Raw genomic sequence first — 21835 nt, 5'->3', positions numbered from 1 at the left:
AATAAGTCACCAAAAGAAATGATGTCATCAGAGCTATATTTTAGAAATGTATGTCTGAGAGAAATGTGGAAGTTGGATTAAAGAAAAAAAATCTGTAAACTAGAAGGACATTTAACAGGATGCCTGTGGAGAGATTTCTTCTGAAGTCTCAAGTTTTTATTTACTCAGAATTAGATAGGAAATTTGTATTTCCACCTCTAAAATAAATTGTGCATTCACTTAATCTTTAGTAATTTGTTCCTTTACTAGAAAGATCCAAACATGGGACAAAATTATATTGAGGTTTATGCTACCAAAGTAATTAGGAACTTTGTATTGTTCATTTTATATAATAGTAATTAAATCACTGGTGTCCAAACAATGTTTCTATTAGAAAAGAAAGGTTTTCCCGGGCTTATTAATTACAAACGTAGTAACCTGGAGAGTGCAAGTATTTTTTGAAATGTTTATAATGGAGTGAGTCCTTTCTGGCTTGAAATTTTAAGGCAGATAAAAAGGAAAAGATCCGGAAAATATAATCTCAAAATCAGAAACCTTACCAGGAATGCTGCTTTTGTTTCCAAGTTGCTTTTAGTAGGTATAACCCAGTCTCTTTTGTGTTTGTGCATCTGTATGTGTTGAGTATATTTGTGCGTGTGCTTCTTTTTACATATATAAAGTCTATATAAAATTTTTGGGAGTCCCAAACAGTGACTAAATTATAGCCAAATAATAATAATAATTGCACAAATGGTGACGCTCCTCCCACGTGAATGATGTTTTCACTCATTTTGTAGATCAAGTCATGGGATTTAGATCTCAGCAGCACAGAAGTCTTACAACTCAGGAACAGAGAATTAAGAATGAAAATCCTCCCAGGGGCCGTAGCACCAGCGGGGGCATCCCCATAGGGGCAGCAGAAGATAGATATTATTTAGTCGATCATTGTGCTGACGGGTGAACACAAATTTTTAGAAACAGCAGTAAAGGAATTTCTGAATGTCAGAATACCGAAGCTGTCGTCATAATAATGAGCATTTAAGCCCACTCTTTGAAGAATTAATGATGAGGCTGAAAACATTCAAAGTAACTTTTGATATGTTCTCTCATTGAATCCTCAAATCATCGAATCCTCAAATGACCTTCAAAACTTAAGGGCTTTCGGGGCGCCTGGGTGGCTCAGTGGGTTAAAGCCTCTGTCTTCGGCTCAGGTCATGATCTCAGGGTCCTGGGATCGAGCCCCACATCAGGTTCTCTACTCAGTGGGGAGCCTGCTTCCTCCTCTCTCTCTCTGCCTGCCTCTCTGCCTACTGTGATCTCTCTCTGACAAATAAATAAATAAAATCTTAAAAAAAAAAAAAACTTAAGGGCTTTCAAAGTGCCATTTTACTGTTGAGGAAAGGGAATCTCAGGGAGGATAAGTAATCGGTGGAGGGTCATGCAGCTAATATGGGATGGAGCCACCAGCCCCACCTCACGTCTGCCCTGAGCCAGTGCCTTTCATCAAAGATTCACGCAATCCCCCTCCTTCTTAGATTCAATCATTCACCCAATCTGTTTTGGGCGAACAAAATCAAAATCAAAATCCATTCATCCTTGAACTATGAAAGCTTCTGTTGGAGGTAGATGAGACAGCAACTGAGGTCACAGAGGCACTTAGCAGCAGAATTGCTACTTGGATCTAGAACCCCAGTGCCTTTTCCACCAAGAAACACATGGATAAGATCAATACGCTGTGCAATTCTCCAAGTCTGGTCTTCAGCTGTGTGCAAAAGATTCTCAGGGAACACCCTAGGCCTTTTCACATATGATCTTTAAAATTTACATCTTCTAACGACCCTGCGAAATAATGGCAATTATCTCCACATCACAGGTAAATAGTTAAACTGAGACTTGGGAAAAAAATGTGTGCTTTTGTCCAAATAACAGAGAATACAACCAAGAAACAGAACATGACGACATTTTAAAACTTGGTGCTATTCACTGACTACATAGAAGCCCGAACAGAATGATAAAAATAATTTTCCAAGATTTGTTTTTATTTTTACATTAATACATTCAGGACTATTGAGCCTAAGGGAAAAATTTATTTAACATGCATTTTCCATCTCATTCCAAATTGTTTTCTGCATTAAAAATTAATTCAAAGGTAGCGAGTATTCATAAAATTTTACCTTCATGTAAACCTCAAAGATTAAAAAACAAGTTTGTTTTTATTTCTTTACATAATAACGATCTCTCAAGGATGTTAGGTATTGCTGCTTTCATTGTTATTTGCCTCTGAACTATCTTTCCAGTTTGTGGGAAACTATGCAAAATTGACGTGTACAGTTTAGATTTTTTTTAAATTTTCTAATCCTATTTATGTATCATCCATTGTTTATGTACCTGACCATGTACACATCTACAATTCTCTTTACAATATGGGGGCTGGAGGGAGGGCACATTGACTGATTTTGTATTTCCAAAAGCCCACAGCTATCAATGTGTTGTCCACGACTCCTGGAATTTCACAAGGCTGGTTTGTGATGTCTGAGAATATGCTTGACCTGTGATACCATTTCCTCTTAATCTCTTTAAACAAACAAACAAACAAACAAACAAAAGATACTGGTATCTATTTCAAGGATTTGAGATTTTTAAATCTGATCTTGAATAACACCACTTTTCTAGAGGAAAAAAAAAGTCATCATATTTTATACATTAGCCAGAAGGATGGTGCAGTGATGAGATTTGAGATTAGCTGCTGAGTAGATAACATGAAGAGGCAGAAACCACTGTTGGTTAGAAGTCTGAATGAATTTTAATTAAATCTAGTCATGGCTTGGTGATTTGAATCTGTGTTACTTTTAAGATTTCTAGTTGGGAAGTGCTTTGTCATCAGCTTCCTCTTTGAGAGAAAAAAAGCTTTTGTTTTTTTGTGAGTTTTTAAAACCAAAGGTAGGAACAATGGGAATCAGAATCGAGAATAGGAAAACTATAGTTCTCTGTTCTAGTGTAGCAGTTCTGAGGAAGACATTGATTTTCCCTGATTTAGCAATGAGGCAGAAGGAGGAGATGGGGTTGAAACAGCTATGAGATTTCATTTACCTTTAAAATTCTATAATTCTAAGATTTTAAAGAGGCAAGCTCTGTAGAAATCAAATTCTTAAGGATAAAGAACTTAGAAGGACATTCTCTTGAATGGAAAGACATAGGTGAAGGTGAGCATCTTGACCCCTCCCCCACAACCACCATGATAGTTATATAAATTTGGACAGGTCTTGGGACAGCTGTGTCAAGTTTACTTACAGAAATTTCTCTGTGTAAATTGGGGCTATCATGTCTAGTTTCCCAGGCACTGTGAGCACGAAATGAGATCATATAGTATGCACTTGATTAATAATACTATTACATACTTAGTATTGTGTTTGTTACCATAAGTAACAAAACAGGTCCATAGAGTTTTTAAACATAAAACTTTTTAACCTAAAATTCACAAAAAAGTTAAAAACTCCATGGACTCCAAACCAGGTTCCTTAACACCTGACGCCTGAACATCTACATTTTAAATCTTTCAGTGTACAGGGAGCAGTCTGTAAGAATTTGAGTTCTGACCCATTCATATATTTTATATCTGACATTGCTTTTACTTCCATTCTCTGGAGGATAAGTTCGGAGGGACAGTTATATTTTTGATCTCCTTCGGTTTATTCTTGTATTTTTAAAACTTCCACTTTAGAAAACTGATTATGAAAGGGGTACCAATAGAAGGTGATGCTTGTGCTTAGAATTTTTCTTTTCTTTTTTTAAGATTTTATTTGTTTATTTGAACCAGATTACAAGTAGGCAGAGAGGCAGGCAGAGAGAGGAAGGGAAGCAGGTTCCCTGTTGCACAGAGAGCCTGATGCCAGGCTTGATCCCAGGACCCTGGGATCATAACCTTAGCCGAAGGCAGAGGCTTTAACCCACTGAGCCACCCAGGCGCCCTAGAATTTTCTTTTGTTTCTGCTTTCAAGTTTGGAACTGCAGCACAACCTCCTGTAAACTCAGTAGATGAGCTCGTCCCTCCGGGTCCAACTCCAACTTCCTGCCTCAGTGCGCAGGCTCTGACACAGCTGGAGGACCACTGCTGTCCGATAGAGTTCACACAAGTTTGCTACCCCAGAGGTCCCGGGGTCCAGAGACTAGAAAGCCTGCACAGGGAAAGAAGCGACCCACTCTCCCTACCCTGACCCGCCCCATGCCCTGACAAGCACCAGCAACCTCTCTGTGCCTCCTTAATTTTTAACCTTTTTTGTCTACTCAGGAAAAAGAAAGATTACATTCCACTGTATGCAAAAGGTGCATCCAAAGGAAAGAACCTATTTATAGGAGTGGGCTCTAAGCTTTATTCCTATAAATCATTTTGCTTGCAGCTGCAAAGTAATTGTTCTTAAAGCTAACAAGGATTATCTTTGGTAAGTCAGGTTTGCTATTTTAAAACCAGAAAGAAAAAGAGTAAAGCGGGTGGGGGAGGGAGGGAGAAAACTATGTTCAGAAAATTGTGTTTTTTATCTTTAAGGGGGGAAGAACACAAAGGGTATAAATTTAAACTTTTTTCCTCTTGTTTCAGTTCCAGTAATAATGTATAATACAGTGTCAAACCGATTCTTCTTACTTTCCCAAGAGAACGACAAATAATTAAAACCTGAATGCAACTCTGTCATCCTTCCCCTACCCCTCCACTCATATTTCTAAGTTTCCTTTCTGATCGCCATCCTGCGTTCAGAATTATCTTTTCTTTTCCTCCTGAGTGAAACTATAAATCAAGGTGGAGGAGTGAAAAAACAAGGAGGAGTTGAAACAGGTTCACATAAAAAGGGGGTTTGCCGTGTCTAATCCCAAATCAGCTTGCAATAGAAGCCTGTTTCTGAAAATACAACATACAATGAAGCAGATCATGAAATTTATTTCTCAGGTTCTTTTACTTGTGAACAAATAGCCTCAGTTCTATTACGTCTCCCAGGTCATCTTGCTTTATTTTTTATTTTAAAATTCTCATCATCATTCTTTCATTGTTTTGGGGTGGAACTCTACACAGAATTGACATCAGAGCAGGTCTGTCTTGAGTAGAGTGAGGACACTGTTGGGAGGCCCCATATGGGGCCCTTCTTCCGCTACACTTCTATAGAGTAGAAAATCACATTCACCTCTGGGACCATTGGAACATCACTGATGTCATAGACAACCTAACACTAATCTGACTGTTTGACCTTTCAAAGAGGATGGCAAATACCCTTGGAATTATACAGCAGGAGCTGTTGCCAGCAGTGATCTGTGCCCTGTATCGAGCAGTGCTATGAGTCAGGCTTTGTGCTGGACGCTTTCTATATGCCAACTCATTTAAGATTCAGAGTAAATCTTATGTGGGTGTTATTATTCTTATTTTTTTGGAACCAAAATGGAATCTCTGAGACATAAATAGCAGAGCTAAGGTTTCATCTCATATCTCCTTAGTTTCAAAATTCTTAGGCTTTCCAATTCATTCCAGTAGGCACTTAAAAATGTGAAAGGAAAAACCAAATTCAGACATACCTGGCTGTTTCACTATAATAAAACTCTACTATAATGTACATAATCACCAACTACCACAAATACCCAGCCTCACTAAAAATGGCCCCTCGTCTTAGAGAAACAGTCAGTTATCTAAAGAAAACTTGAGAGAACTGTCTTCACACAGCCAAATAAATAATTTCACATAAGATTAAACTCTACTGTTTCATTAATTATTTAAATGGAAAACATTTTCTTCCAATAGTTCAGAATACTTTTTTTTCCGCCTCTTCTTATCAGTACTTGAGAACTGAAATCCCTAGAGATACAAACAGAAATGAATAAAGGCTGTGGGGAAAAGGATATTTTACTTATGAGATGAAGCCTTAATGTTAATGCAAGCTTAAGCCAATCATCTCCAGTTTTGTGTACCACCTACGTTTGGAACTCAAGAGAAAACAGTTTGTGCACCCCCAATGTTTACAGCAGCATCATCAACAATAGCCAAATTATGGAAAGAGCCCAAATGTCCATCAACTGATGAATGGATAAAGAAGATGTGGTATATATATATATATATATATATATATATATATATATATATGCAGTGGAATATTATCAACCATCAGAAGGAATGAAATTTTGCCATTTGCAATGACGTGGATGGACTAGAGAGTATTATGCTAAGAGAAATAAGTCAGCCAGAGAAAGACAAATACCATATGATTTCATTCATATGTAGAATGTAAGAAACCAAACAGATGAACATAGGAAAGGGGAAAAAAAAGAGAGGGAGGCAAGCCATAAGAGACTCTTAACTATAGAGAAAAAACTGAGGGTTGTTTGGAGGGAGGCGTGTGGGGGATGGGCTCGATGAGTATGGGCATTAAGGAGGGCACTTTTTAGGATGAGCACTGGAGTGTTACATGTAAGTGATGAGTCACTAAATCCTACTCCTGAAACCAATATCACACTAGATGTTAACGAACTAGAATTTAAATAAAATTTTGAAACAACAGCAACAACAATGAAAAGAAAACAGCTTTGAAATCTAAGGCACTAAGCTTCATATTCAGTGAAGAAATGAAACTGGGGAACATCTTGTTTGCCATTCTTCCATAGATCATATTTTGCCAAACCTTATTAGTTTCCCTTTAATTAAGGTACATATGCTCTGATTTTGGTTTTTCCTTTGTAATAGATGAACGGTTTACTTCAAGATATAAGAGATTAATAAACAGCAATATGGGGCTTGTTTTGTAAAGATACAAAATTAAATGTCAACTCTTTGGATAAAGTAAGCTATAAAACTAGTCATCTTGATGAAAGTTATTTTTAGGATAGTTCTCTCTTTTTGGATTGAGCTATTTAGCTCATGCTGATTACATTATCTGAACAAATGGCAAACAATATTCACTTTGTCAACATAGGCACATCTTAATAACTCATCCACATGTTGTTATTCCTAAAACTGAAGAATTCTAGCCATCTACCAGGAGAGTAAGTCAGCATCGATGAAAATTGTATGTCATCTATTTGCAACATGGCTCTTCACTTCATAGATGCTAATAGTCACTTGAGACGTTTTAGATGATTAAGTATTTGAAATAAAAATTCCAAACATCTATTTAGTTATAGCAAATTACAGATCTTTTCTATTTCCTTTTTTTCTTCTATTCAAACCTATAAGGGACAAATAAAAAACTGGGCCAGGGGCTGACATTTTCACCATCATCACTCTCTTTTGTCTTATCTCACTTCTTCATAGGAGGCTAAATGATATTTCTGACTTCCAAAGACTTTGGAACCTGGATCTTTGCTTTAATTTACCTTTTAAATCTGATACAGTGAGTTTATTTAGGTAAAGGAACAAAGATATAACTGTGAACTTTCATTAGTACTATTCACCTGTTTAGCACAATGCTGACCCATAGTCATAGCTTAACATTACTTAATATCTTTTATGGGTTTAAGAAATCTGTCTTATACTGTTTCAGTTTTTTGATATGATTCGACACTTTGCCCTATTTTATCACTATAGACAAAATAGCAGCAACACCAGATAATCTTATCTCTATAATTTTGCACACAATTTCTTCTTGCCCATATCTGTCTAAAACAACACTTATAAAATCAACAGGGCCAATTTGGACAGTGGAACAAATAAGTAAAAAATATTGACTTTAAAAGTCTAATTTATACGGTTACTTTTTCTAATCTCTTTGTCATTTAGGATTGAAGCACTTGTATGTTTAATTATGCATAAAGCCTATACTGTAAGGTACCTGTTTAGAAAAAAAAAATTAGACAAAAAAATGTCACGAGTATACATTCAAATCTGTCCTCTGCAAATTTTCTTCCCAGCTCTCTAATACATTTATAGGTTATTGAGCCATCCAGGTAAAAATACACAAATGCATGCAACAAAAGAATTATTCAATGTTTTATCAACCTCAAATAGAAGGGAAAGTAACTTTCCTCTTCCCGTATTTCTCACCATGTCTTAAAGGATTTGGAGAAATCATAAATAGTAGGTATGCAGAACCCATGTAATTGCTTCCTTCTCTTTCATGGTTCCTCACGGTCCTTTCAGAACACAGGTGCTCCACCAGGCACCAAGGATAGCTCTCATTTCTGTGAGATACAACCGGGAGGTAAAAGCGCAAGCTGATGCCCTCCTCTCCAGTCACACAGAAGAGAGAACGTGAGTGAGCACATGGGATTGCTCAGTTGCCCACAAAACCCAGACACATCAAGTGAGATTCCCAGGATTGTCTGTGGTTCACTTGTCACTATTTCTCCTGTTCTACTTTACCAGTCTTTCTGTATTCCTCATGTTAGTGTTCTCCACCTAACCAGATGAGTCTATATAAAATTTAAACATTAAAGATTGCCTGATAGCATATGTCATTTAAAAAATATCTTTCTTTTCATTTCTGCCTTTTAGGAAAAGCCATTCAAAAAACTCCTATGTAGGATTTTTCTTCCTATTTTGTATGTTCCCGCTGCTACTTTATTCAATGTATTAGAGAATGCCTACATTTCATTTAAATATGTGTGTGTTTGTGTGTGTCTTTTTAATTACCTTGTCCAAAGTGAGCTCCTTTATGCACAGTTTGAACACCTTGGTATCCCAAACTCCTACAGATGACCTGTCCACCTCGCAGTTCCCAGTGGTCGTCGCAAACTGTGCCCCACTGGCCATTGTGGAAAATCTCCACTCTGCCCTCATGAGGACCTCTACCGTCAACCAGTCGTACTGTCTTAAATGGAGCTGTAACATAAACAAGTGGTGGTTAATTATATATAAATATTGTTTTATAATATTTTAAAAAATTAACATTTTTTCCAGTAAGTTGAACTATGGAAATAAATATTAAACTTTCTAGCACCACCTGTTGGTAAAGAGTTTAATTACAAGTATTGCAGAATAAAATCTATTCTCTCTGTTTCAACATTTATGAGTTACATATAAAATTTATATAAGTTATAGATAGGAGAAAACATCAAAGATTACATTCCAAGGACTTTAAAGTTCAATAGATACACATTTGTTAATGTCCTCTAGACTTTTCACACTATTTTGGAAAATTTATATAATGAATTGATTTATTTTCTTGCACACTAACACACACACTGGAACACAAAATCCAGGGACTTTTTGATATAGGAGGTTGAAAAGAAGATATTTTATAATACTATAAACACAAAAATAGATGACCAAACATCCTATCTTTTACCAAGAGAATCAAGATAACCATAGTGACAATATTTATTACTTTGGATATTTTGAGAAATCACTAAAGCAATAAATGCTGTGAAGAAATATACCAAGTTTGTAATTATAAAAATAATTTTGTTCTTCAATATTTAGTCAATCTGCTGTATACAATAAACTTTTATACAATTTTGATCATGTGCAATTTTAAATATGAAATGATTCCTATTTTAAAAAATATACATTATGAACCTAGAGTCAGAAGAATAAAAGTTTGTAATTAATATCAAAAAAACAGGTCACTTGGAGAATCAAGCTTTCTTTCTTTTTTTTTTAAATATTTTATTTATTTATTTGGCAGACAGAGATCCCAAGTAGGCAGAGAGGCAGGCAGAGAGAGAGAGGGAGGAAGCAGGCTCCCCGCTGAGCAGAGAGCCCAATGCAGGGCTAGATCCCAGGACCCTGAGATCATGACCTGAGCCGAAGGCAGAGGCTTACCCACTGAGCCACCCAGGCACCCCGAGAATCAAGCTTTCTTTAAAGAATTTTTTATTCTAGTAAGTATTTGTTTAAAAGTCATTTGGCTGAAGAACAGAATGAAAGGTAGAGACAAAATGTTTTTTAAAAATTAAGATAGTGCCAAATAAAAATAACAGTATTCTCACATAATCATAAAAAGCCAATGAATAAGTGCAGTTCTACTTATATCTTTCCAAATAGAAGTTTGAGAATCACTGTAGTATAAAAAAACAAGCTATAACTATCAACAAAAATATCCCTCCAATGTGAAAATGGAGTATTAGAAAATGAGTTTACAAAGTTCAATTAATTCAAGACATATCCAGTAACTTTTTTTTTTCTAACTGGAATAAATTTTGTTAAAACCATAATCTAGTAACAAGTAAAGAAAATCAGCCATTTCCTATGACAAAACTGACTGAACCATACAGAAACATAAAAAGCTAACATGTTATATGTAGTATTACAATTATAATTATTTTCTTGATTCTTCCAAAATAGAATTCAGTGCAAAATACTGAACAAATGTAATCATGCCTAAGTGCATAAGCCATTCCTTACTTAATAAAATGAGTATAAAACATTCTTAAAAGGAAAATAATTTGTTGTTACAGTATTCAAACTTTCAATTACCAGGCAAAATACCCATGTGACCCAATCATTCACTATAATTGCCTAAGAAAGTAGGAAACAATTACCCAGGAGTGGATTGTTTGAAGTTTTAAAATATTATAGTCATGTAGTATTAACTAGTGCTACCCCTAAACGTTTGTTTCTACAAAAGTCAAATATAGCCAAGCATATGTTTATCATGACGCTGTGACAAAACACACATCATATTCAAACATTTGATTATATGAGGTTGATGGTCTTATCACCCAAATAACTCAGTGAAAGCATTCTCAGTGTGCATTCCTTATCTCTCAAAACGTTATTAAGAAGCCTGGCATCTCCTGGGACAGTAGGTCTCAAACTTTGGTATCTGTCTCAGTCTGTTCATGCTTTAACAGAATACCACAGGCTGGCTGGCTTGAACAACAGGCATTTATTTCTCACAGTTCTAGAGCCTGGAAGTCCAAAACCAAGATGGTGGCATATTTGGTGACCAGCTTCTTGGATTGTAGACAGTTAACACATTTCTAGAGTAAGAGTGGGGAGTCATTTCCTTGTTGAAGGTGAATTTTGAGCAAAGACAGTAAGTCTAGACCATAAAAGATATTTTAGTAATCTTAGTGTATTTATGCAATACTAATTATAAATGTGTTTAGATCTTTGTTTTTTCATGTCAATGAATTCTGTTACACTGAAAAGAAATAACTAATTTTTTAAAAAAGTTTTATTGGAATGCAGCCATGCCCATTAGTTTACATAGTGCCCAATGCTGCTTTTAGGCTACAAGAGGAGAGGTGAATAGTTGTGACTGAGACCTTCTGGCATGAACAACAAAAATATCTACTATCTTGTATGCAGAAAAAGCTGGCCAACCCCTGGTATAGGGGAACACACAATATGCAGGCTAGAATGACAGAGGATTTTTTTTTTTTAAGATTTTTTAATTTATCTGACAGACAGAGATCACAAGTAGGCAGCGAGGCAGGCAGAGAGACAAGGAGGAAGCAGGCTCCCTGCCAAGCAGAGAGCCTGATGCAGAGAGCCTGATGTGGGGCTGGATCCCAGGACCCTGGGATCATGACCTGAGCCAAAGGCAGGGGCTTTAACCCACTGAGCCACCCAGGCATCCCTGACAGAGGATTTCTGTAGGGATACTCTTGCCAGGGATCCTGGAGCAAAGGATATCATGACTCATTGCTGCTTTCCTCTCCAGTCTGACTGTGAACCCCTCTATCCATGCACTCCTTGCTCCTTTTATTTCGGTTATATAACTGCTTATATTTCCCAGATAACCCTTATTCTCCCATATTCCTGGGGCTTTGATCCCTGTCTGGAATGCTCACCTACACCCATCCTTCCCACACACACCTTCCAATTCTCTACTTTCAATCCCAGGGTTTGGATAGGGTTCCCTCTTCCAACTTCATAGCACTCCTGACCCACCAGAGCGCTGCACACTTGTTAATTTCCTCCACAAAATTAAGATCTTTACAGTTAACATTTCAGCACCTGACAGAACACAGGTTTTCGCTTAAGAATCCATGAAGAGTGGGGCACCTGGGTGGCTCAGTTGGTTAAGCATCTGCCTTCAACTCAGGTCATGGTCCCAGGGTCCTGGGATCAAGCCCCACATTGGGCTCCCTGCTCCTCCGGAGACCGGTTTCTCCCTCTTCCACTCCCCCTGCTGTGTTTCCTCTCTCGCTGTCTCTCTCTCTGTAAAATAAATGAATAAATAAAATCTTTAAAAGAATCCATGAAGAGTTATGGTATGTATGTATGTATGTATGAAAGAAAGAGAGAGAAAAAGAAAGGAGAAAGAAAAGGAAAAAGAAAGAAAGAAAGAATGAATGAATGAATCACTGTGAGCTCTTCCTGATATGTAAACTGCATTGCCTGAGTGTATTAAGTTGGTAAACATTTAAAATATCAAACAACAGAAGACAGAGAATCCAGTATTTCACAAGTCTCTACAAGGAATACTGTTTCTATGTGTAGAAGCAATAAGGGAAAATCATAAAGGAAAAACTGGTTTAACGGAGCTAAACATGAATCCCATTATGGGGGAAAAACCAATGTGACTACTGAGAGCCCCCACAGGCGAAGGGATGATCAGAGGCCTTATGCATTCTAAAATGGTTTTGCAGGTTCAGAGGATTTATTTCTTATTGGCAGACTAATGTTAAATAGAATCTTGGGACTAAATGTCAATTCAATTTACAATGAGAAATGTAATTGCCTCAAAAACTGAAATATTTGTATCTGTTTGACAAGGCCATTTTCTCCCCGTGGGCAATCTGCATAGGAAGTCACATTTCAATCAGTGAATTATTGGCTTAATTAATTTATTAATTTACAGTGAGACACAGCAGTGAGGTTTTGCCTCTGGGACCGACCAACACTGTTTAGTTAACACATTTTTCCTTATATATGTTAATACATTCAATCAGGTGAGGTGATTTGACATATCTCTACTCTGATTCACTATAGTTTCATTTTCTACAAGCAATCTCACTCTTCTTACATCCCAGCTCTGAAGGGAAGATAGCTACTGATCATTGCTGTGTATTCTTAAAAGTCTGTATATAAAATGAAACTATATAAAATATTTGCTATTGTAATAGTTTATTCATATTTCTATGAATGTAAGATACCAAAAGAAAAATATGTAACAGAGCAGATAATTTACAAAAGGTTTTGTAATTTAATCTGAAGAAATAATTCCAAAAATAAAAGTTAACCATTTTGGAGGTTATTTTTGCTTTGTTTACTGTAAGCTTATATTTTAAAATATTTATTTATTTATTTATTTGACAGAGGTTTAAAATATTTATTTATTTATTTATTTGACAGAGGTGGGGAGAGAGAGAGCACAAGCTGGGGGAGCAGCAGGCAGAGGGAAAAGAGACTCCCCGCTGGGCAGGGCTCAGGACTTGATCCCAGCACCCTAGAATCACAATCTGAGACAAAGGCAGATGCTTAACTCACCAAGCCACCCAGGTGCCCCTAAAAATAACCCTTGAGGAGTTTTGTTATTTCAACTATTATCATATCATTTACCTCATGGTCATGGTTTCTTTTTTCTTATCATTTATTGGAATTAGGATTTAGGGTTAAATTTATTACAGTGTATTTATTATATTTGCATTCCAACTGTTAATAAATTAAAAAAAAATCTGATTGTGGTTTAACCTGGAAGTCCTCACAATGTGGCTAAATTCCTCTAGAAAGGGAGGTATTTAGGTATGAAAGAAAGGCACCACCCTGGGTATCAGATGTTTGGAGAAGCGGAGTTAAATTTCTCCCGAAAATTATCGTAACAGATTTTGAATCTTACTCCAGAAGTCAAAGCAGACAAATGTTCTGGAAATCCCTTGAGAGAGCAGAGAACAAGGTAGATGGAGAGAGTCTCAGTGGAGAGCCGGTAGGCAGCGTAGCCTGATGGCAGTGGAGAGAATGAAAATGTCCAGTGACGAAATTTGAAGTCTAAGCTGGCTGAGAATTTCAAGACAGTGAAGTCTGAGGTTGAACTTTACACTGTAGACTGTTCTGCTTACATTTTTCTATTACAACTAAACCTTCAGTAAAATCCTCTTAGATCCCCAGGTGGAGGGGCTAGGGTACTTCCTCAACCAAAAGGAGAGATGTGGAGCTCGTTGTATAATGAGTGGTGTGGAAAGAAAGCAACCACTAAAGATCCTAGGTTATTAGGTTTCTAAGGTAACTGTAACAAATGATCACATTGTGTGACTGAAAACAGCAAATTTAGGGGTGCGTGGGTGGCTCAGGTCATGATCTCAGGGTCCTGGCATAGAACCCTGCATCGGGCTCCCTGCTCACTAAGGATCTGCTTTTCCCTTTCCCTCTTCTTCTCCCCCGCCCCTCAGGTGTATTTTCTTTCTCTTTCAAATAAATAAATAAATAAAATATTAAAAAATAATAATAACAATTCTTTCACAGTTCTGGAGGCCAGAAGTCTGAAATCAAGACATCCACTGGGCCATGATCCTTTTGAGGGCTCCAGGGAGAAATCCTTTCTAGCATTTTCCTAGCTCCTGGCATTTAGTGGCTTATAACTACATCACTCCAATCTCTGCCTCAGTCTTCTTCCTGTATCTGTGTGTCCTTCTCTTCTTAGAAGTCATTTGATTTAGGGCCCACCTGAATCCAATATGACCTCTTCTTAGCTTAATCACACCTGCAAAGATGCTACTTCTAACTAAGGTCACATTCTGAGATTTCACATGGATATGAAATTTCCTTCAGACTATTTTACACAGGAGGCACTTGAATTTGCCTTAGAACACGAGTTTGGCGCTCAGTTGTATTTCATTACTAAAGAATAAATTGAACCTCAAGATTTGGGGACTACAGAATAGCTGGGTAGTAGATATTTTGGCTAGACCGGAAACGAGCAAAGTCCCCCATGATTACACTGAACGCCCATAGTTGAACTGCTGAATAACTAAAATAAAGATTTAGAATCTGTAGCTTCAAAACACACGGTGCTAAACTCAGATGGTACTGGGTACATCTAACTTAATTATGAGTATGAGTAAATTACTTCCACTGTATGAAAATTAGAAAGTAGCAGAAGGCTTTTGTTTCCTATATTTTATTTTTCCGTTCTTGAGGTGAATTATCAAATAAAACTTTAAGAGAATCTTGCTCAAAAAAACTGGTAAATACTTAAGATGAATGAAGAACTTTGTGTTTAAAAGGAATACCTCCCTAGCTGTGCGGATCCCCACAAAGCAGTCGTGGTGAAGGATAAGTTTATGTGGGGGAAAAAACAAACAAAAGGGAAAGGCTGAGTAAGCCAAGAGAAGTCGGCATGGTTGGGAGTGTAAGCTGTCCTCGGAGTATCCAGAGTCATAATGTTGCCTCTACTACTGGATTTCCAGACTGCCAATTAAACAGACACGTCTGCCTTTCAAAGACCAGACTGTGTTCTTCAAAGGACCGTGTGCATATATTAGGGTATTTATTATCATTTTAGAATAATTTTGTTATTAATACTTCATTTCTATGTAAGTCTTAGTTTTCAGAGTTACTTAGGAGAACTGTAAAAGCATTGACAAAGGGAAATTTTACTTACCTATTTTTAGACTGTTTACAGTTTTGCTCTTCATTTAAAACCATACAGCACAAAAATAAGCAATCCAGGAAGATACTGAACAGAGCTAATTTAGAACATGCACATCACTAATTGGCATAGATTACATTATCATTCTTTCTGAATTCTGAAAAGGTAGGCCTCAGCCAGACCCTGGAAAGTTCCTGTGTCCCTCTTTATAATCTGTTGTATCTGTTATAATCTGACATTGATAGTGATTTACCCCACTTGCTCCTTCACTTGCCTATTCATAAAATACTATAATAACACCTACCTCTGACGACTGACATTTCGAAAAATGTATTTTAGGCTAGAAAGTACTATAAAAAAATAGTGCCAGAATTATTAATTATAATTCATTCTGAATGTTATTCTCGGAAACCAAAATCATAGATTGTAGGAATTTTGAAGTGTGGATTTTGTAGAGAAAAATGTCTTAAATTTGGCCAAGAAAAGTTAATCTGTCCAGTTGTTGGCAAGACTGACAACTCAGAACAGGTTATTTGAATTCTCATGAGGAGAAAATTATTTTCTAAATATTTCTAAATTTTCTAAATCCCCTTGAATTGGATCTGGAGGTAAATTAAAAGAAAATATACATTCTCCTTGGCCTTGGGTGCTGTATTTTGTTTATACTTGTAACTGTTCAGAGCTCTGAGATGTTATCAGGACAGCATCACTGGGATCCATGGGAGACATTAGTGTATAAAGTCTCCACTCCACCATCATTTGACAGGAAAGGCCTTAATTTCTGTCCAACAGCTGTGTCCACAGGTATTTAAACACAGACCACTTGATGCCTCAAAAACCCCAAAAATGGGTGGCTTTGCTCTCCTTCAGGAAACATTACTTCCATTTGCTTAGCTTAAATTTTGGCTGTTTTAGTGTCATCAAAGTAGAAGAAAAAATTATAGGATAGCAAATTTTATTTGGATAATAACAGAAAGAAAAGCAGAAAAAAAAAACCTACTGTAAAGTGTGGGTTCTCAGGTTGAGGTACGAAATGCTTTATTTCAAAAGAGAGGGTCCCAGTGCTTATTCCCCAGAGAAGGGGCGTGGTCTGTATAGGAAACAGGATTCCAGGAGACCAGGGCCCTAGTCTCAGTTGTGCTACAAACTTCCTTTATGACCTTAGATGATTTCTATTTCTTCATATGTTATGACATCTTTTGTAATCACTTTAGAACTTTTGTGTGAACTGTTTTGGTCCATGAGTGTACTTTGAAGAGGTCTGAGGAAGAAAGTCAAGTTACAGGGCGCCTGGGTGGCTCAGCTGGTTGGGCAACTACCTTCAGCTCAGGTCATGATCTTGGGAGTCCCAGGTTCTAGTCCCACATCAGGCTCCCTGCTCAGTGGGGAGTCTGCTTCTCCGCCTGACCTTCCCCCATTTTGTGCTCCCTCTCTCTCTCTCACTCTTGTCCTCTCAAATATAAATCTTTTTAAAAAAAGATGCAATATAATGTGATAGAGTTTAAAAATGTGATAAACCAAGATTCAGATTCCTCCCCATAAACACTAGCTGTGTGATTTTGCACAGATTACTTCATGTTCTAAATCCTCAGGGGGAAAAACAGCAGAACGATCGGTTTCTTGTGAGGTTGAAGTGAAGGACACCACACAAAGTGCCCTGCAGAGCACCGGGCCCAGAAGGGTCACTCTTTGCACTGCAGACATTAGTGTTATTAGTGTTACTATTTCTTAAAAATTCAGATTTCTGGCCTAGTGACTGGGAAAGGGTGATGGTAGCCCTAAAGTATCTACCCAGTATTAAAGAAGAAATTTTCAACAACTTGTGCTTCGGAATTCCAAGGAGAGTTTTTGGAAATCACAACATACCGGTCCAAACCCAAGGCCCCGAATAAGCATCTGTGTACATTGGGTCCAGCCATCGTATATGATAGAAGCCTCAGAGGTCGTTCTGATGCTCACCAGAGCCTGAGAAGTACTGGGGGAATGATACAAGAACACGGTGTGGTTACTGAAGACAGTTCTAAACCTCTCGCATTATGGAGGAATTGACCTAATACGTTGGTGTCCGATAGGCACTCAGCACTTAACAAGAGTGCTATTGAACAGTATGTAATAGCAAAGTTAGGTTGGTCCACGTTTTCAGGGCCTTTTTCCCTATACTCTGAGATTCTGAAGGGGGATCTTGTCCAAGCCATCACTTGCTATTGGCCCTACTTGGTTGGGTAGTGAGTGTGCCCCACTCTCTGAACACTTTGGCAGTTTCAAGGGAAAATTCAGTATCCAAACAGAGGCAACAAGAGTTATTCTGAAGGAAAGAAGGTGGCATTCTTTCTTAGATGTGGCTAGATGTGAAGATTACACACTAGAGCAAAAGCCTAATCAACTAGGAATTTATATATATGTATATATATGTGTGTGTGTATATACACACACACACACATATACACAGAGGGAAAGAGAGAGAAAGGGAGAGAGATACTGAGTCTAAATGACTTAGTTTGAACTCCTAGATCCCATCATGCCTGAAGGAAAACCATCTCTTGGAATTCTTAATTACATGAATCAATAGATTCTATGTCTTGACTAAGCAGATTTTCATTTCTTTCTACTTAAAAAATTCTTACAGATACACAGATGGTAATTATTTGACAATAAATATTGAAGTGGGGCACCTGGGTGACTCAGTCAGTTGAGTGTCTGCCTTTGGGTCAGGTCATGATCCCAGGGTCCTGGGATAGAGCTCAGTGATGGGCTCCCTGCTCAGGGGGGAGCCTGCTTTTCCCTCTCCTACTACCCCAGCTTGTGCTCTGTCAAATAAATAAAAGGAATCTTTAAATATAAATAAATAGGGGCACCTGGGTGGCTCAGTAGGTTAAGCCTCTGTCTTCAGCTCAGGTCATGATCTCGGGTTCTGAGACTGAGCCCCGCATTGGGCTCTCTGCTCAGCAAGGAGCCTGCTTCCTCCTCTCCCTCTGTCTGCTGCTCTGCCTACTTTTGATCTCTCTCTGTCAAATAAACAAATAAATAAAAGCTCAACAATATAAATAAATAAATAAATAAATAAATAAACAAACAAACATTAGAAGTAGCTTCCCAGGTCATTCGATTTCTCATTAATCTAATCACCATTGGTTAGTGTCTACTTAAACAGCATTAGCCTCACAATTTTTATAATTTTATGGATTCCATAATGTAAAAGAACATCCCTGAAATGTGAAAACAAAATACTGACAAGAAACAAACAAAAGTCAAATTGCTTTCATAACTACAAAAACAGCACAATGTCTCAAATTTATTTATGATACAATTTAGGCCTGGAGAACTGGTTGGCAGAAAGAGAGGCAGAGATGCCTGAAGCAGATCTTCCTCATTCTGAAAGTTCCAGGCCTGCGGAGCGAAGATTCCGACAGGGTACTCCCCACAGACAGGGAGGCATAGTGGTTCTGGATCCTTCCTGTAACAGGCTGAATTATATCCCCCAAAATGCATCTGTGGAAGTCCTAACACCCAGGGCGACTGTATCTAGAGATAGCGCCTCTAAGGAAGTATGTTAAGGTTCCCTGAGGCCATCTGGGTGGGGCCCTAATCCAACAGGGCTAGTGTCCCGAGGGCACCTGGATCTTGGATTTCAATATTCAGAACTCTGAGGGAATAGACAGATTTGTGTTGTTTATGTCACCCAGACTTTGGTCTGGCAGCCCCTAGCAGGCGAACACTCGTGTCTTTTTTTTTTTCCCCCTCTGTTTTGTATTTTTGACTAGTTGCAAATGAAACAAGAAATAGAGTACCTCGATGGGTATAAATTTGAAAGTACAGCTTTTTCTTTAATTCATAAATGACAAACAAGCTTCCATCCCTGTAATGTCATGATCTGAACATGGTAAAAAACAAAAAAACAAAAACAAAACCCAGAAAACTTCCTTTAACAAAAATATTCACTTTGTCACTGCAATGCCTACTTCAATGGCTTAGAAGTTCTAATTCTTATTTTTAAGATTTTATTTGACAGAGAGAGAGAGAGAGAGAGAGAGAACGCACATTAGCAGGGGGAGAAGCAGACTCTCTGCTGAGAAGAGAGCCCGATGTGGGGTTCTATCCCAGGACCCTGGGATCATGACCTGAGCAGAAGGCAGGGGCTTAACCAACTGAGCCACCTAGGCACCCTACAAGTTCTAATTCTTATTTAAAAAACTACAAAAGTGTTTATTGAGGACCTACTAGATGTCTCAATATAGTAATAATTATTCATTTGGCTACCTTTTGTGATTAATATAATACTTTTTTTGGTATAGAAAGTGTTTCTAGGTATAGGTTATAGAAGAGGTAAGAGATTATAACAGGAGAACCTGTAACAGGACAGTTTGGTGTGGAAGATGTTTTGGAATAGAACAGACAATCATTTTATTTTTATTTTTATTTTTAAGATTTTATTTATTTATCAGAGAGAGAAGGGGAGAGAGCGAGCACAGGCAGATAGATTGGCAGGCAGAGGCAGAGGGAGAAGCAGGCTCCCTGCTGAGCAAGGAGCCTGATGTGGGACTCGATCCCAGGATGCTGGGATCATGACCTGAGCCGAAGGCAGCTGCTTAACCAACTGAGCCACCCAGGTGTCCCCAGACAATCATTTTATAGGGAACAAATGAATTATGCCCATAAGCCATGCAGAGTTTGGTAAACATATTGTGTACAGAAACTGAACACTGGTGTTCAGGTAAAAAAATTTATCTTTGACTATTTCTGGGAAATGAGAAATCAGAATCACACAAAACTTCATTAGGTCGAGGGGTGTTTTCCATTTTGGTAAAGAATCAGCGTTAGGATTCCTTTAACCAGTTCCCTTAAGAGCATCTGAAAGGCTGCTGGGAGTCAGGTGTTCCTCTTGGCAGTGAGGGGATCAAAGAGACGTGAGTAATTCAGGGGAAGTTGGGAAAGGAAGTAACTGGAGAGCCCCAGGGAAGGGGCAAGTCTGTAGGGTATGCCACAAAGGGAGATAGTTCTTGGACACTTCATGTGCGAGTAACTGGTTCTAGTGACTTTGGTGTTGAGATGCCCACTGCAGGACAATGCATTTCCAAAGAAGCAAGGGTAAGGGTGGGGCAGGGGGTAGTATTGGCTGTGAACCCCTACTGGGACAGTACTTGTGTTGGTTAACACTACCTTGGCCGCAGAGTGGGAAGCCAGGACCCAGTTCTCTGAAGAGCAACAGGAAAGCCATTTTACCCTCTGAGGTTGTGGATGGTGGGAAGGGCCATACTGGGTCTATTTCACCTGCATTCCAGCCTATAATGGGATGAATTTCAAATTCTGCTGGAGCAAAAGACCGGGCTGGAGCTGTACTGATTTTTTTTTTCTTTCTTTCTGATTGGTTCCGGTAGGAGTCGGGCTGTGTGAGTCAGCTGGGATAGGGATTCATCAGGGCAAAATGCTGACTGCGGGATCCATTCCTCATTTAAAGCTCTATTTCAGTTTATGAGACGTATGAGTTATTCCCATCTATTGCGCTGATGGAACATGCTGTGTTCCAGCAACAATACACGCGCTCACATAAAGCTTTAAACAGCGCGCACTGTCCAAATCCGGCAGCACTTAGCTAAGTGACCGGCAGCCAAGGGCTCTGGGATACTCTAGGGTACTCCGCTTGGTCCTGACGTGGGCTGCCGAGAAGCACAGGGTGAGGAGTTAAAACAAGATGCAGTAACAGAAGAGGAACATCAAAGCAGCCAAACCTCATTCCCAATGGTTAAAACTGAACCAGGCTCTGAAAACCAGAACGAATGTGAAGGGGTAGCTCCTGCCCCTGGTGTCACGTGTAAATGACTTGTACTACTGATAGTCCTGTTCTGCGGGTATTCCAGGGAGACTATGTTTCTGAATAATAGATCGGGGGCAGAGACTGGACACAAGACCTGACGTAGCACGTGAAGGTGGAAACAGCAACAAATACGCACTGAGAACCCTTTTTTGGGAATTTGAAATCCGAGAAGTCACACTTCTTCTCCTTAGTGTCTTGAAATTATAGGCCCATTCTAGAAAACCAAATTGCTTATTATAAATCTCTTTCTTGGGTCACCTGGGTGGCTCAGTTGGTTAAGGGTCTGCCTTTGGCGGAGGTCATGATCCCAGGCTCCTGGGATCCAGTCCTGCATGGGACTCCTTGCTCAGCCGGGAACCTGCTTCTCCCTCTGCCTGCTGCTCCCCCTGCTTGTGCTCTCTCTCAAACAAAATCTTTTAAAAAAAACTCTTTCTCTTCCTTCTTTTTGCACACGCTTCATGCTATGTATTTGTGGCATTTACATATAAAAAGACATAAAACTAGCGTGGGGGGTGTTGAATGGAACCCGTGTTACAAACAGGACCTTTGGAAATGCACGCATCTAGCTTTGAATTTCTGTTCTTCCATTTATCAACAA

At 38.4% G+C, this 21835-nt stretch overlaps 1 protein-coding gene across 4 annotated transcripts in view; it reads right to left on the bottom strand.

Moving 5' to 3' along the window:
* The window catches only part of MSR1 (macrophage scavenger receptor 1), a 109710-nt gene that overhangs the window by 4723 nt on the left and 83152 nt on the right, over window positions 1-21835 (bottom strand). For all 4 annotated transcript variants that reach the window (XM_059155909.1, XM_059155911.1, XM_059155912.1 and 1 more), the window contains one exon: window positions 8579-8767. In XM_059155909.1, the coding sequence (XP_059011892.1) occupies window positions 8579-8767 (189 nt within the window). The remainder of the gene's footprint in view (window positions 1-8578; window positions 8768-21835) is intronic.

This window comes from Mustela lutreola, chromosome 18 (assembly GCF_030435805.1).
Source record: "Mustela lutreola isolate mMusLut2 chromosome 18, mMusLut2.pri, whole genome shotgun sequence".
In the NCBI taxonomy this organism is placed as follows: Eukaryota; Metazoa; Chordata; class Mammalia; order Carnivora; family Mustelidae; genus Mustela; species Mustela lutreola.
This window is presented reverse-complemented; position numbering and strand designations above follow the sequence as displayed.